Source organism: Pelophylax lessonae, assembly GCF_965119305.1.
Source record: "Pelophylax lessonae genome assembly, chromosome: 3".
Classification (NCBI taxonomy): Eukaryota; Metazoa; Chordata; class Amphibia; order Anura; family Ranidae; genus Pelophylax; species Pelophylax lessonae.
This window is the reverse complement of record NC_138770.1, coordinates 349,029,204-349,042,058: the sequence shown is the minus strand read 5'-3', so window position 1 is coordinate 349,042,058 and position 12,855 is coordinate 349,029,204. Positions and strand designations below refer to the sequence as shown.

The following is a 12,855-nucleotide window of genomic DNA, read 5'->3' as shown; positions in this document are numbered from 1 at the left end:
CTCTCGCGCTCTCTCTCTCCCCCCGCCCTCTCTCGCGCTCTCTCTCTCCCCCCGCCCTCTCTCGCGCTCTCTCTCTCCCCCCGCCCTCTCTCGCGCTCTCTCTCTCTCCCCCCGCCCTCTTTGCGCTCTCTCTCTCCCCCCGCCCTCTCTCGCTCTCTCCCCCCGCCCTCTCTCGCTCTCTCCCCCGCCCTCTCTCGCTCTCTCCCCCCGCCCTCTCTCGCTCTCTCTCCCCCCCGCCCTCTCTCGCTCTCTCTCCCCCCGCCCTCTCTCGCTCTCTCTCCCCCCGCCCCCTCTCTCTCTCTCCCCCCGCCCCCTCTCTCTCTCTCTCCCCCCGCCCCCTCTCTCTCTCTCTCCCCCCGCCCCCTCTCTCTCTCTCTCCCCCCGCCCCCTCTCTCTCTCTCCCCCCGCCCCCTCTCTCTCTCCCCCCGCCCCTTCTCTCTCTCCCCCCCGCCCCTTCTCTCTCTCCCCCCCGCCCCTTCTCTCTCCCCCCCGCCCCCTCTCTCTCTCCCCCCCCCCGCCCCCTCTCTCTCTCCCCCCCCGCCCCCTCTCTCTCTCCCCCCCCGCCCCCTCTCTCTCTCCCCCCGCCCCCTCTCCCGCCCCCTTTCTCTCTCTCTCTCTCTCTCTCTCTCCCCCCGCCCTCTCTCTCTCTCCCCCCGCCCCCTCTCTCTCTCCCCCCGCCCCCTCTCTCTCTCTCTCTCTCTCTCTCTCTCTCTCTCTCCCCCGTCCTCTCTCTCTCTCCCTCTCCCCCGTCCTCTCTCTCTCGCGCTCTCTCTCTCCCCCCGCCCTCTCTCGCGCTCTCTCCCCCCGCCCTCTCTCGCGCTCTCTCTCTCCCCCCGCCCTCTCTCTCTCCCCCCGCCCTCTCTCGCTCTCTCTCTGCCTCCCCCCCCCCCCCGCCCTCTCTCTCTCCCCTCCCCCAGACTCCATTATATTGGCAGCTAAAGGAATAAAGACATTAGGGGTATCATTAGAAGGGGTGCATGGTTATCATTTGCAGACCTCAAGCAAAGATTAAATCTACCTAATCCTTACCTCTTTAGATACTTACAGCTGCGACATGTTTTTACCTTCCCAATCTGGCTCTGTCAAGGTGGAAATAAAGCCGTCCAGCTTAAAAAAACATTTTACTAGAGGAGTCCATAAAAAAAAACACTCTGAGTTATATATAGAGCTTTTCCCTGTCCCTCCTCCCTCGGTGGTTAAGTGCAGAGAGCAATGGGTGGAAGAGGTCCCGAATCTTGAAGGGGAGGAATGGGCTATGTGGAGCTTCCCCTACTCATCTGGTCTCTGCAAGGGATTGGCTAATCCATTTTAAATTCCTGCATAGGATTTACTATACTCCGGCAAAACTAGCCAGAATTTACCCGGGGGGAATCGGCGGAATGCTGGCTCTGTTCCTTTTCTCCGGCCACCTTTGGTCATGTCTTTTGGCATTGCCCGTGGTCAGGCATTATTGGACTGCGATTCTTCAGTGCATAACAGAGGTAAACTCTTGGCCTGTTACCATGATGGTGGCAGTCTTTCTGCTTGGGTTGGTGGAGGGTTTGGCACCTACTAGGCCTCAACGTACATTGCTAAATTTGTTGTAGTATTATGCCCTCAAGGCTTTAATCTTATATTGGAGAAAGCCTAGCCTACCACACCTTCCACACCTTCTATCTCCTACTGGAAGGGATTGGTTAATAAAATGTTACCGCTCTATAGAGCTATGTACCAGAGCAGGGTTTGTCCCAATAAATTCGAGGAAGTTTGCCAGATCTGGCTTAATAGCCCTACAACAGTTGCTCAAGACCTCTAGGGACGTGACCATTAGGATATGACTGCCTGAATGGGGTGGTGGTTGTCCGGTGGGGGGGGGAATTATGCTGGAGTTTTCTTTATCAACTGTTTGTATAATATCCTTACTTGATGTCATTCAAACCTATTTCCCTTAGGCCCGCATTGGATGCTCTCCCCTGGAGGGACATGCTGTGATTTTTTATTAGGAACTGCATCTATGTCTCTGTTTATATTAGAACTGCATGATTCTTGATAAAATTAGAATCCCAATGTTTTTAGAATAAAGATCACGATTATCGGTGTAACATCATCTTTTACATTATACAAAACAATTTGCTAACTTTACTGTTTAGTTTTTTAGATTCATTAAGGTGTACTTTTTCCCCAAAAACTGCATTGAAAGACTTCTGTGCAAATAGAGTGTGACATAAAATATTGCAACGATCGCCATTTTATTCTCTAGGGTCTCTGCTAAAAAAATATATATGTGTATGTATGTGTTTGTATGTATGTATGTATGTATATATGTGTATATATATATATATATATATATATATATATATATATTTCTCTTACGTCCTCCGACAGTCGCCGCCTCTTCATATTCGTCACAATGGGGGTAATTGACCTTTGCTCCGTAGGAGTAGCTAGGCAACAGAATATGTCAATATTAAAGCTTTTAACACATCCCACCCCCGGGGGGTGGTCCCTTCAGTCAATACCCTCCTACTTCCTGTATCCATACCTCAGTTTCATTGTCTAGCTTTCAGGAGTGGCTGGATGTTTCTATGCTGGGGCATTTTGTCTCAGCCTTTATCTTCTTTTTTTGATTTTATTTGAGTTTTTTTCTCTCTCTTTACCTAGCTGTTACTTTTGTCAGCATTAGTTAGTTCTTCTGATGAAGAGGATCGTGCGGGCTGTGTCTCGGGCTGGCCCCCCTGATCGCAGGTTGTGGGCCAGTGGCTTCCCAGCCTGCCATCGAGCGTTCAGTCAGGTATTTTTCCTGGCATATGTGAACGACCCATCCCTGTTCGCTGCAGGGATGCTATGGTGAGGTGGCTACCTCACTGGACGCCATGCGGTTTCGCACCGCAGTTCTACTGCGTCCTGGCTGCGACTCTCCCTGTCACATGTGCAGTGGCTTGATCGCTTGTGCGGGTTCCCCACGCCATTCAGGAGGTAAGTGTACTTTGTGTGGGGACCTGTATGTGTAGTGGGTGTCAGTCTGGGACTGTGTAACCCTGCATGCCTGTTCACACTGTTGGGCTCCCTGTCTGGTTTAATGCTGCTGTGGTCTGCAAGGAGGGGGGCTGTTGTACACTGTTCAGTGTTAATACTGTGATTATCTGTGTGACATGCTGTATGATTATAGGACATGATGTTTTACATGTTGGTGCATACATGCGGCGGCCGCTACGGCGGTCCGCCATTTTTTATCATAGCTGCAGGCGTGTGCTGGCCATATCTATGTGATAGGAGCGGCGTTTTTGGCGCCAAGCGCCGCCATTTTGGCGGCGATCGCTCGGGCCGCATGTCAGCGCTGCATGCTCTGCCTTTGCTAGTCCCTCACCGGCGGCCATGTTTGTGGAGCCTTCCATAGGCTTTATAGGAGCGGTCTGTGTTTCATCACTTCCTTTCCCTGAGCAACAGCAATCGGTGCAGCAGCTGAGTGGTCTCTCCAGGTTTATCTTCCTTATCCCTGTATTCCTTGCCTAAGTTTTGTGTTTATCCCTGTGGGGGTCGGTGTGTGCTTGTGTGCGGTGGGCTGCGTTTGCAGGATGAGCCTTGTCCTCCTGCTGTCCTGGCCTCTTATGGGACGCAGCGAAGACGCAAATCATCGCAGGTTTTTCCTTGCACTGAGGATTTTCAGCGCGCTGTTAGTGAACAATGGCGCAATATACGGAAGCCTTTTGCTGTGCCAAGTAGGTTCAAGCTGCGTTATCCCTTCTCACCCGCTACTGATGAACGTTGGTGTGTGCCACCTCCGGTGGATCACGCGGTGGTGGTTTTGAATAAGTCCACTGCGATTCCTGCTGAGGATACCCCGGTGTTCCGGGATGCCACGGACAGGAGGCTGGAGTCACTTGCCCGTCATACTTATTCGGTTACCGGTTCCATGCTGAAAGCTATTTTTGCTTCTCTTATGGCAGCTCAGTCTGTCGCGGATTGGACGCAGGTACTTAGGCGCGTCCTGGTGGCTGACTCTGCCCCTCCGGCGACGCTGGCTATGGTAGATCAAATCCATCTGGGTGTCATGTATTTGTGTGATGCGGACTTGGATATAGTCCCGTTGGCTGCACGTGTGCACAGCGTGGCGGTGTTGTCACGCCGCCTGATTTGGCTGAAGTGTTGGTCTGTGGACCAATCTTCGCGCAAAACCTTAGCTAATCTACCCTATACGGGATCTCGCCTTTTTGGCGAACCCTTGGATGCGCTGATAAAAGGGATCACGGGTGGTAAGAGCACACTCTTACCCCAATCCCACAAGGCTAAGGTTGCTCCGGGTAAGAAGCATGCTTCTTTTCGGCCCTCTCAGGAGTTCTTTCGTGCCTTTCGGTCGCACTATAAGGGCAAGCCCTTCAAAGGTCAGGGCTCCCAAAAGAAGCCGTGGACAGGTAAGCAGAAGTCCGGCCAGTCCGGATCCGCTGCCCATAACAATGCGGCCTGAAGGGGCGCCCTCACCCAGTTCTGGGGTGGGGGGACGTTTGCTCGGTTTTCTTCAACCCTGGATGGCCCGTGTTCGGGACAGGTGGGTTCAGGAAATCGTTCGATCTGGCTACAAGATCGAGTTTCTCTCTCGGCCGGCGAGCAGATTTTTTCCCTCAAATCTTCAACTGTCTCCGGAGCGGTTGCGGGATCTGCACCTGGCGGTGCGGGACCTGCGAGCTCAGGGAGTGGTGGTTCCGGTGCCTCATCGGGACAGATTTCGGGGGTTCTATTCCAATCTGTTCACCATGCCCAGGAAGGAGGGCAAGGTGCGTCCAATTCTGGACTTAAAGGCTCTGAACCGCTTTGTGCGGGTTCGCAAGTTCCGCATGGAATCCCTGCGGTCGGTGGTGGCTGCCCTGGTTCCGGGGGAATTCATGGCCTCCATCGACTTGAAGGATGCGTACCTTCACATTCCAATTTTCGAGGGTCACCAGAGGTACCTTCGATTCGCCATTGCGGAGGATCATTACCAATTCGTGGCGCTACCCTTTGGTCTCGCTTCGGCTCCGCGGGTTTTCACCAAGGTGCTTGCGCCGGTCCTGGCTTTATTGAGAGCCCAGGGCATCTCTGCCTTGGGGTATCTGGACGATATCTTGATTCGGTCTGCGACCAGTCAGGGCCTGGTGAACGACCTGTCCATCACGATGCAGACTCTGCAGGAGTTCGGTTGGACGATAAATTTTCCGAAGTCGACGCTGTGTCCGTCGGTTCGTCTTCCCTACCTGGGGATGATCCTGGACTCTGTTCAAGCGAAGGTCTTCCTGCCGGAAGACAAGCTCCGGACTCTTCAGGACGAGGTCAGGTCCCTAAGGGACAATCAGTACTCGTCCCTCCGGACGGGTATGAGGTGTCTGGGATTGATGGTCTCGGCTTTCGAGGCGATTCCCTTCGCCCAGTTTCACACGGGATCTTCAGGCGGAGATCCTGGCCAAGTGGGATGGGCGTCCGCAATCTCTGGATCTGCGGATTTCGTTCAAGGGGTGTGACACCTGGTCCCTCCTAGGAGGGAACCTCTAACTCCTTGGGACTTGAATCTTGTTCTGTCCGTGCTACAACGTGCTCCTTTTGAAAAGATCAGGGAGATCTCGTTGTCCATGTTGTCCAAAAAGGTTGCCTTTTTGGTGGCGATCACTTCGGCTCGCATAGTGTCGGAGCTGGCTGCTTTGTCCTGCAGGTCTCCTTATTTGGTCATTCACTTGGATAAGGTGGTCTTGCGACCTAACCCTTCTTTTCTTCCGAAGAGGATTTCGGAATTTCACCTCAATGAGGACATTGTCTTGCCTTCACTCTGCGCGAAGCCTAAACATCCGAAGGAGGTGGATTTGCACTCCTTGGATGTTTTTCGGGTGATTAGGGTTTACCTAAAATCGACTGATTCTTTTCGTAAGTCGGATTCTTTATTTGTCCTTCCAGAGGGACCTCGGAAGGGCATGGCGGCGTCGGCTTCCACCATCGCCAAATGGATCAGACAGACCATTGAACAGGCTTATGCTCTGAAGGGACAAGTTCCCCCCATGCCTGTGCAGGCGCACTCTACCAGATCTCTGAGTACGTCTTGGGCCTGTCATCATCGGGCTTCTGTGGCCCAGGTGTGTAAGGCGGCGACTTGGTCGTCCGTTCACACCTTCTCAAAGTTCTACCAAGTGGATGTTCAGGCATCGGCAGATGCTTCCTTTGGCTGCAAGGTTCTTAGTGCGGCAGTTCCTTAGGGTCCCTTGTTTTACACCCTTGGCTGTTTGGGATATGTTTCTTTATCCCTAGGTTATTTGTTTTTCCTGGGTTGTTGCTTCTGTTGAGCAAGTTTTTTTCATGCTACCCAGCAGGTTTCCTGCCCTTGGTAAGGTTCCTTTCTCTGATGGCTGTTTGGGATATGTTTCTTTATCCCTAGGTTATTTGTTTTTCCTGGGTTGTTGCTTCTGTTGAGCAAGTTTTTTTCATGCTACCCAGCAGGTTTCCTTCCCTTGGTAAGGTTCCTTTCCGTGATGTGGAGACTGCGTTGCCTTAGGCGCGGCTGCGTTTCCCACCCCTCATGTTTGCACTGCTTTGGGACGTCCCCATTGTGACGAATATGAAGAGGCGGCGACTGTCGGAGGACGTAAGAGAAAACGGAATTTTTGTAAAATCTTACCTGTAAAATTCCTTTCTCTGAGTCCTCCGACAGTCGCCACCCCCGCCCCTCTTTTGGGGTTTGGTTGTATACTCTACTGCTATTCTACTGAAACTGAGGTATGGATACAGGAAGTAGGAGGGTATTGACTGAGGGGACCACCCCCCGGGGGTGGGATGTGTTAAAAGCTTTAATATTGACATATTCTGCTGCCTAGCTACTCCTACGGAGCAAAGGTCAATTACCCCCATTGTGACGAATATGAAGAGGCGGCGACTGTCGGAGGACTCAGAGAAAGGAATTTTACAGGTAAGATTTTACAAAAATTCTGTCTTATTATAGAGCGTGTGTGTATGTATGTGTGTGTGTGTATGTATGTGTATGTATATATATAATTTTTTTTTTTTTATTTATTTCAGGTACTTATATAGCGCTGTCAATTTACGCAGCGCTTTACATATACATTGCACATTCACATCAGTCCCTGCCCTCAAGGAGCTTACAATCTAAGGTCCCTAACTCACATTAATACATACATAGTAGGGCCAATTTTACACTGTATGTGTGTGTGTTTGGGGTTGATGAGTAATTTTCTAGCATTAAAGCGGAGTTCCACCCTAAAAATACATTTTGCAGCATCAGTTAGCATAAAAAAAACCTGAAAAAGAATTGGATAGTTTAATAATTTTTTTTTTTTTTTTTACTTTTTTTTTTTTAATGAAAATAAACTTACCTTCCTTCCTCTTCCTCCTTGTGTGGACACGGCTGCTGACGTCAGTTCCTCCTTTGCATTGCGTCCTGGAAGATGAGCATCATCAATCCCAGGATGCAATGGGAAGGGCCCCGGCCGCTACTCTGATTTGCCGATCGCAATCTACAGCAGATGCGCGAGATTGCGATCGGCATTCTGGGTAGCCAGGAACCCGGAAGAAGGACACAGCGGGGGACACCACGGCTTCAGATGCCCACACCGGAGATGGTCGCGCTCTGCAATACATTTTTAAAGGTAGGTATTGATCTTTCAATAATAATAGGATATTCAGCGCTGAACTGAAGATAATAAATATAAGTGAAACTGGCAGCTGAACACTAAAAGGCAATCTAAGTCTCCTTCCAGATCAATATAACAAAAAACAGTGCAGCGCAATTTCATATATCTTCAAAAACTGCTAAAAAATTGCTCATATACAGTGGGTACGGAAAGTATTCAGACCCCCCTTAAATTTTTCACTCTTTGTTATATTGCAGCCATTTGCTAAAATCATTTAGGTTCATTCTTTTTCCTCATGAATGTACACATAGCACCCCATACTGACAGAAAAACACAGAATTGTTGACATTGTTGCAGATTTATTAAAAAAGAAAAACTGAAATATCACATGGTCCTAAGTATTCAGACCCTTTGCTCAGTATTTAGTAGAAGCCCCCTTTTGATCTAATACAGCCAGGAGTCTTTTTGGGAAAGATGCAACAAGTCTTTCACACCTGGATTTGGGGATCCTCTGCCATTCCTCCTTGCAGATCCTCTCCAGTTCTGTCAGGTTGGATGGTAAACGTTGGTGGACAGCCATTTTTAGGTCTCTCCAGAGATGCTCAATTGGGTTTAAGTCAGGGCTCTGGCTGGGCCATTCAAGAACAGTCACGGAGTTGTTGTGAAGCCACTCCTTTGTTATTTTAGCTGTGTGCTTAGAGTCATTGTCTTGTTGGAAGGTAAACCTTCGGCCCAGTCTGAGGTCCAGAGCACTCTGGAGAAGGTTTTTGTCCAGAATATCCCTGTACTTGGCCGCATTCATCTTTCCCTCAATTGCAACCAGTCGTCCTGTCCCTGCAGCTGAAAAACACCCCCACAGCATGATGCTGCCACCACCATGCTTCACTGTTGGGACTGTATTGGACAGGTGATGAGCAGTGCCTGGTTTTCTCCACACATACCGCTTAGAATTAAGGCCAAAAAGTTCTATTTTGGTCTCATCAGACTAGAGAATCTTATTTCTCACCATCTTGGAGTCCTTCAGGTGTTTTTTAGCAAACTCCATGCGGGCTTTCATGTGTCTTACACTGAGGAGAGGCTTCTGTCGGGCCACTCTGCCATAAAGCCCCGACTGGTGGAGGGCTGCAGTGATGGTTGACTTTCTACAACTTTCTCCCATCTCCTGACTGCATCTCTGGAGCTCACCCACAGTGATCTTTGGGTTCTTCTTTACCTCTCTCACCAAGGCTCTTCTCCCCCGATAGCTCAGTTTGGCCCGGACGGCCAGCTCTAGGAAGGGTTCTGGTCATCCCAAACGTCTTCCATTTGAGGATTATGGAGGCCACTGTGCTCTTAGGAACCTTAAGTGCAGCAGAAATCTTTTTGTAACCTTGGCCAGATCTGTGCCTTGCCACAATTCTGTCTCTGAGCTCTTCAGGCAGTTCCTTTGACCTCATGATTCTCATTTGCTCTGACATGCATTGTGATCTGGAAGGTCTTATATAGACAGGTGCGTGACTTTCCTAATCAAGTCCAATCAGTATAATCAAACACAGCTGGACTCAAATGAAGGTGTAGAACCATCTCAAGGATGATCAGAAGAAATGGAAAGCACCTGAGTTAAATATATGAGTGTCACAGCAAAGGGTCTGAATACTTAGGACCATGTGATATTTCAGTTTTTCTTTTTTAATAAATCTGTAACAATTCTGTGTTTTTCTGTCAGTATGGGGTGCTATGTGTACATTCATGAGGAAGAAGAATGAACCTAAATGATTTTAGCAAATGGCTGCAATATAACAAAGAGTGAAAAATTTAAGGGGGTCTGAATACTTTCCGTACCCACTGTAAGTGCAAGATAGTCCATCATAGAGAGTCCATATGTGTAAAGAAAAACTGCTGTGACAGGCAAATCTTAAACAATGACATCAGGCACCCAGGTGTAGGACCGACTTGAAGCCATGCAAAGAACGCACAAATGGTGTATAAACTCCCATCACCACAGGTATCACTGCCTCTCTCCTCCACAGAGTGACCCTACAGGGTCTAAGCGCTTATAAGTATTCGGAAGAAAATACTCCTTTCTCTCTCTATTGGTTCCAATGTGTTCGATGTAAGTAACACTCCACCATATGCATGTATAGGGAAACAATAAGGGAGATCTAAGTGCTCTCTGATAACGTAGTACACACTTTATTAATATGGTAAAATATTGCACTCACATGATAGTGAAATAGTCAAAGAATCTCACATAGCGATAATTGTAGATAATGGAGCGAGGTCGGCGTCTCCCTGCTGATCTCCTCCTTACTTCCGGGATAGCTGGCGGGTCATGCGGCGTCCCCCCGTACGCGTTGTGTCCGTGGGCGGGACTTCTTCAGCGGGGCGGGGACAACCACTAATCAGGCCAGGTATTGATCTTTATTCTATAACTGTAATGACCTGTAATGTGGGGCTAGGTTAGTGTTAGGGTAATTGGGGATAGCTTAGGATTAGGATGGTATTTTTAGGTAAAAAATGTGTCCCGAACTCCGCTTTAAATACTGATTTTTAACTTGTCAGCAACAAGTGCCAGAAAAAGGCTGAGTCCCAGTTCACATATATGCAATGCGGGAACCCTGCGAATCCATTGCAGGTTCCCGCATTGCATTCAACTCGCAGTCAGTTCACACTGCCATATTCAAATAGCTGGGGGTGTCAATACAAAGTTAATGACACCCCCTAGATCAGTTTGCATATCGCAGTGCGAACTATCAGTTCGGATGTGAATTGGATCGCATAGGTATCCATGCAATCCGATTCTGGTGCGGACCCAAAAAAAGGGTCCTGTGTGAGTTGTGTCCGAATGCGATGCGAATACAGTCATACAATCTGTATGGATGAATTTGCATCGCACAGACATCGCATGTGTTTTGCAGAGCAGTGCGATCCGAATCACACGCGATGTCTGTAATTGCAATTGCACATATGTGAACCGGGGCTGAGTCTTTAAGAGATTAAACTGCCCTCCTCTATGCCCCTTTCATACATACGGACCGTTCATTTCATCAGTTCAGTCACATCAAAATGGATGAAGTATTCATCAGTTTTTCCATCATGACGGATGTGGATGTAAACTGATGTAAATGGATGATCATCTATTTACATCTGTTTTTCCATAGAGTTGCATTGATGTCCGTTTTTTCATCTGTCAACAGATGGATGGCAAATGGACAGCATGTGTGAAAGGGGCCTTACAGAATTAAATTCAATTCCTTTGATCTAAAAAAAAAAAAAAAAAAAAAAAAAAACAAATGATACATTGTAAAACATTGTGTTTATAGTCATCTAGCAGCCTTAACAATGTTCATAAACATTTGCCTGAGGCTCCTTTTTTTTTTTTTTTTTTTTACTTTTTGACAACTGTGAGTGAGCAGAGAACAGCTCTGAATCAAGATCGCAATTTTTTTAAGGATTGTTTGTGCAGCTCTAGGTTCTACTACTATTATGCAAACACATTATTCTTTACTCCTGTGGCACAGATAGCATTAAATGACGTGAAAGTACTTCCTGGGATGGTGCCTGGTGGGGGAGCTGGTTTGGTGTTTTTGTGGGGAAGGTTTTGTTTCTGTACTGAGCCCTGCGTGGCTGAAACTTTGTTTTCTTGTTATTTCTTGCAAAATAATAAAAAAATCAAAAAAAATTAGTGGAGAGGTAAAGCTGGACCATAAGTCAATAGAAGCAAAGTTGATGGAGGAATCCCCCCCCTGCTGAGGCATTGTATTATGACAGAGAGGAATACTGACTGACCATCTGCTTATCGAGAAACATTTTCCATGATTGTCATTGGGAAAAAAGTTTTGCAGCCTCTTCTGTGGTAACAGGGTTAAAGGAGGGAAGTATGAGTGTGCAGGTGGACATGTAATGTTAGGTGGGGGAGATATCTGTACAGTTGGGATCTCATCACAAATTGCATCAATCCTATTTTTTTTTAAGCGATTGACAACATCCTGGGCAGTGTATAAGTTAGTGGGGGGAGGCAGTGGAGGACGAAGTTAAGTTAAAGGTAGAAAGGAGTTGATGTGGACTGGGTGAGAGGGTGTTATTAAGAATGATAAAATAGGTCTGTTTGTCATTATGAAGGCAGGAATTGTATCTTTGGAGGGCAAATTTATACTGGGTGAAGTCTTGTGGAGATTTAAGTTTATGCTACATTGTGGCTATATCCGTTAAGATTTCTGGTGTTGTCTGTCTGCCAAGGTTGAAGCAGTTATGCCAGTGAACATCTAGAGCAGGCATGTCCAACCTGCAGCCTGAGGGCCACATGCGGCCCAGAACCGCAGGCAGTGCGGCCCACTGCCCCCTGACAATTTTGTTTTTTGCTGGGGAAGAAGAATTTGGGTTGGGGGCACGGCCACAGCAGCTTCCAACTAACGTTAGGCAGAGGCTGAGGGGAAGGGGGGAGGCGGTTATGTGCAGTGTTTCCGACTGCTACCACCATGACCACTTCAAATCACTGAAGTTGTCATGGTGGTTAGAGTGTTCCTTTATTGTCTCTCTGAAGAAGTAAAGCTCTGTATACTGATTCCATTTAATTTGATCATCCTCTAGTTGTGTTAAATTAGTGCGGGGGGCGCTGCGGCATTTTATTACATATATTAGTATATATTTTATATGCGGCCCGAGAATATTTCTCTACACTCAATGTGGCCCAGAGAGGCCAAAAGGTTGGACACCCATGATCTAGAGTATCATTCTAAACGACATTATCATAATGTGCAGTACTGGTGTATTTATTATATTTGATACTTTGTCTTTTAGGGGCACAGCTTGGGACCGTTGTTTCTCTTCCCATCTCTGGGTTAATTTGTTACTATCTGGATTGGGTTTATGTGTTCTATATTTTCGGTAGGTATTGTGTGTTTTGTATATTTTGGAAATGTGAATTTTAGAAGTGACAATTTCTGCTAATACTTTCAAGCTTTTGTTCACATTTGGTCTTTTTTTTCATGCAGGGACACTTGGTGTTTTTTGGTTTATATTGTGGTACCTTTTAGTTAGCGATAACCCACAAACACATCGCACGATCTCTGATACCGAGAAGGAGTATATCCTTTCCTCCCTCAAAAATGAAGTATGTATAAAATATGTGTATCATAACCTTTCCATAATTGTATGCATGTGAATTACAGATTTAATTGTACTCTTTTTAAAACCTCTTCACGTGTCCACTAAACATCTTAACAAATTAGAAGTAAATTAATTTTGTACTTTCTCCATTTATAATTGAACATGTTTCAAATATTTATCTCTC

At 47.5% G+C, this 12,855-nt stretch overlaps 1 protein-coding gene across 1 annotated transcript in view; it reads left to right on the top strand.

Moving 5' to 3' along the window:
• The window catches only part of SLC17A5 (solute carrier family 17 member 5), a 101,001-nt gene that overhangs the window by 67,827 nt on the left and 20,319 nt on the right, over positions 1-12,855 (top strand). Inside the window, exons 5-6 of the mRNA XM_082249918.1 lie at positions 12,363-12,449; positions 12,557-12,675. Coding sequence (XP_082106044.1) covers positions 12,363-12,449; positions 12,557-12,675 — 206 coding nt within the window. The remainder of the gene's footprint in view (positions 1-12,362; positions 12,450-12,556; positions 12,676-12,855) is intronic.